Consider the following 2,118-nt stretch of genomic DNA (forward strand, 5'->3'; position numbering starts at 1 on the left):
CCCCCCCCCCCATTCCTTCTAAGACAATTTGGTCATCTTCCCATATCTTGACATTTTGTCTTTACTAAAACTTTATGGACATTACTTAGAGGAAGGAGAGAATGAATGGGTGCTGGTAGTTGGTTAGCAGCCTTTGTTGGTCTTTTTTTTTCCCCCTAGGAAAGTGTATTATATGACACTTTTGGCGAGTGCCTACATGTTAAAAATGGTGTTTGGCTTCTTTTGTTACAGTATTTTTCTTTTCTTCATTTCTTTTCTCCATTTCTCCTGTCTTTTGTTGATCTTCTTTCCAGCATCTGTTTTTTGGTGTTATGAGCTTCCAGGATTACTTTTTCATTTAGTCAGTCTTTTCTTTAGAGAGCTAAGAAATACTTGGATTTGACCATTAACTGTAAGAAAATAGTTTTCAAAGCTGAAAGTAAATTAATTTTAAACTGTATGGTAATCATATTTTAAAAAAAGATTATATATGCATACAGAACTGGGATATAGGCCAGAGGTCCAGGGGTGGTAAGAGGATTCACCAGAGACAGAGTAGGGAGCAGAATAGGCAGACTGGCGAAGTGTCCTGCTGAGGGGAGCAGCGGGCAGGTCAGGAGGGGTCTGCCACGCCATGTGGGTCACCTCCGGGGCAGGGATTGAATTCATGCTGAAGTGGCTTTAGCTTCTTTGTGCTGTGCTTTAACCCGCTGCGCCACCAGGGAGGGCCAGTAAACGCATTTTTAATTAACATGTTACACGTTTTTATGTAAATTGTTTAAATTTAGTATAGTTTCACTTTTTAATTTTAAAAAAGGTATGGTAAGATGTGTATTTTCAGTTTCTACTTTTAGTATTTGGATCCGTAGCTCTTAATAATAACTAAATTGTACTAAGTGAAATCAAATTGATTTGAGTGAATAATTATAACTATTATATATATATATATGTGTATATATATATATACACACATACACATATATATACACAAACTGTAATAGTAAGCTAGTGACTATGTTCTTCAAGTATAATACTATATACCTATTTGTATTGAATTTACTAATAATATAGTTCTGAGATTGTGAACTAGGTCTAAATTCTGAAATTTTGTATTTTTATCATTTAATGTTTTATTTTTCAGTACATTATTCATATTAGGCTCATAGTAAAGATTTGATTTACATTCATTTGAATACTTAGAAACCCGTGAGATAGAAGAATGTAAATCTGAATATCCTGTTCTACGTGTATGAGTATGTGTTACACAAGTGTGCTCCCTCACACATAAACCTTATACCTACCACCCATATTCCATAGTTGTTATGATTTTTATTTCAAAATTACTGTCATGTTTCTTCATCTCTGAATACTTGAATATGCTTCTCCTGAAATAGTAGCATCCTTCCATATAACAATAAACCATTAGCATATCCAAGAAAATGAAATAGAATTCCATTATATTTAATACCCAGCCATATTCAGATTTTCTTTACTATGCCTACACTGTCTTTCATAGTGCAGCTCACTTCTAGCCCCCATTTTGGAGTCTGTCTAGGGTTTTAGATTCTAAGCTGCATTTGCTGGTTATGACTTATTTGCATTTTTTTTGATTTGAAAGAATTTCTCCCCCACCCTTTTTTCAAAGGCTTTTTGAATAGGTTAGACCAATTTCTTACACAATATTCCACATTTTGGGTTTGTCTGGTTGTTTTCTCATGGTGCTATTTTACTTATTCACTCTGTCCTATGTTTCATATAAACTAGAATTAGGTAATTCTTATAATCAAATAAAAAATTGAATTAGATTCAGTTTAAATATTTTTGGCAAGACTACACAGTAATGTGAAACATAATTTCAGATTATACAAAAGCTGATCAATGATTAAAGTAGTAACTGTCAAAACTGCCCATTTCAAAAGTATATTTTCTGTTTTTTTTAGTTAACAAATGATCTGTAAGATGATACTTGGCTGTGTACAAGCACCTTTTTCTAGCACCTTTTCATCTGATATTTTTGGCATATCTTGATGACCCTGTACTGAAGCTGTTATTTCCTGGAAGTTACAAAATGGTGATTTTCTTAATTATACAATTCCTTTTATAGTGATTAGCAGGTATTCTTTTTTTTTTTTTTTTAAA

General features: G+C 32.9%; 1 protein-coding gene across 3 annotated transcripts in view; it reads left to right on the forward strand.

Annotated features, from left to right (window-relative positions):
• Positions 1-2,118, forward strand: part of AKAP11 (A kinase (PRKA) anchor protein 11) — a 45,575-nt gene that overhangs the window by 12,421 nt on the left and 31,036 nt on the right. Inside the window, exon 1 of one of the 3 annotated variants that reach the window (XM_012723245.1) lies at positions 2,021-2,050. The exons of the other annotated variants lie outside the window; for them this stretch is intronic. Coding sequence (XP_012578699.1) covers positions 2,048-2,050 — 3 coding nt within the window. The 5' untranslated portion in view covers positions 2,021-2,047. Of the gene's footprint in view, positions 1-2,020; positions 2,051-2,118 lie in introns of those variants that run through there. 3 annotated transcript variants of the gene reach the window in all.

Source organism: Condylura cristata, unplaced genomic scaffold (assembly GCF_000260355.1).
Source record: "Condylura cristata isolate star-nosed mole 26May11 unplaced genomic scaffold, ConCri1.0 scaffold00010, whole genome shotgun sequence".
Classification (NCBI taxonomy): Eukaryota; Metazoa; Chordata; class Mammalia; order Eulipotyphla; family Talpidae; genus Condylura; species Condylura cristata.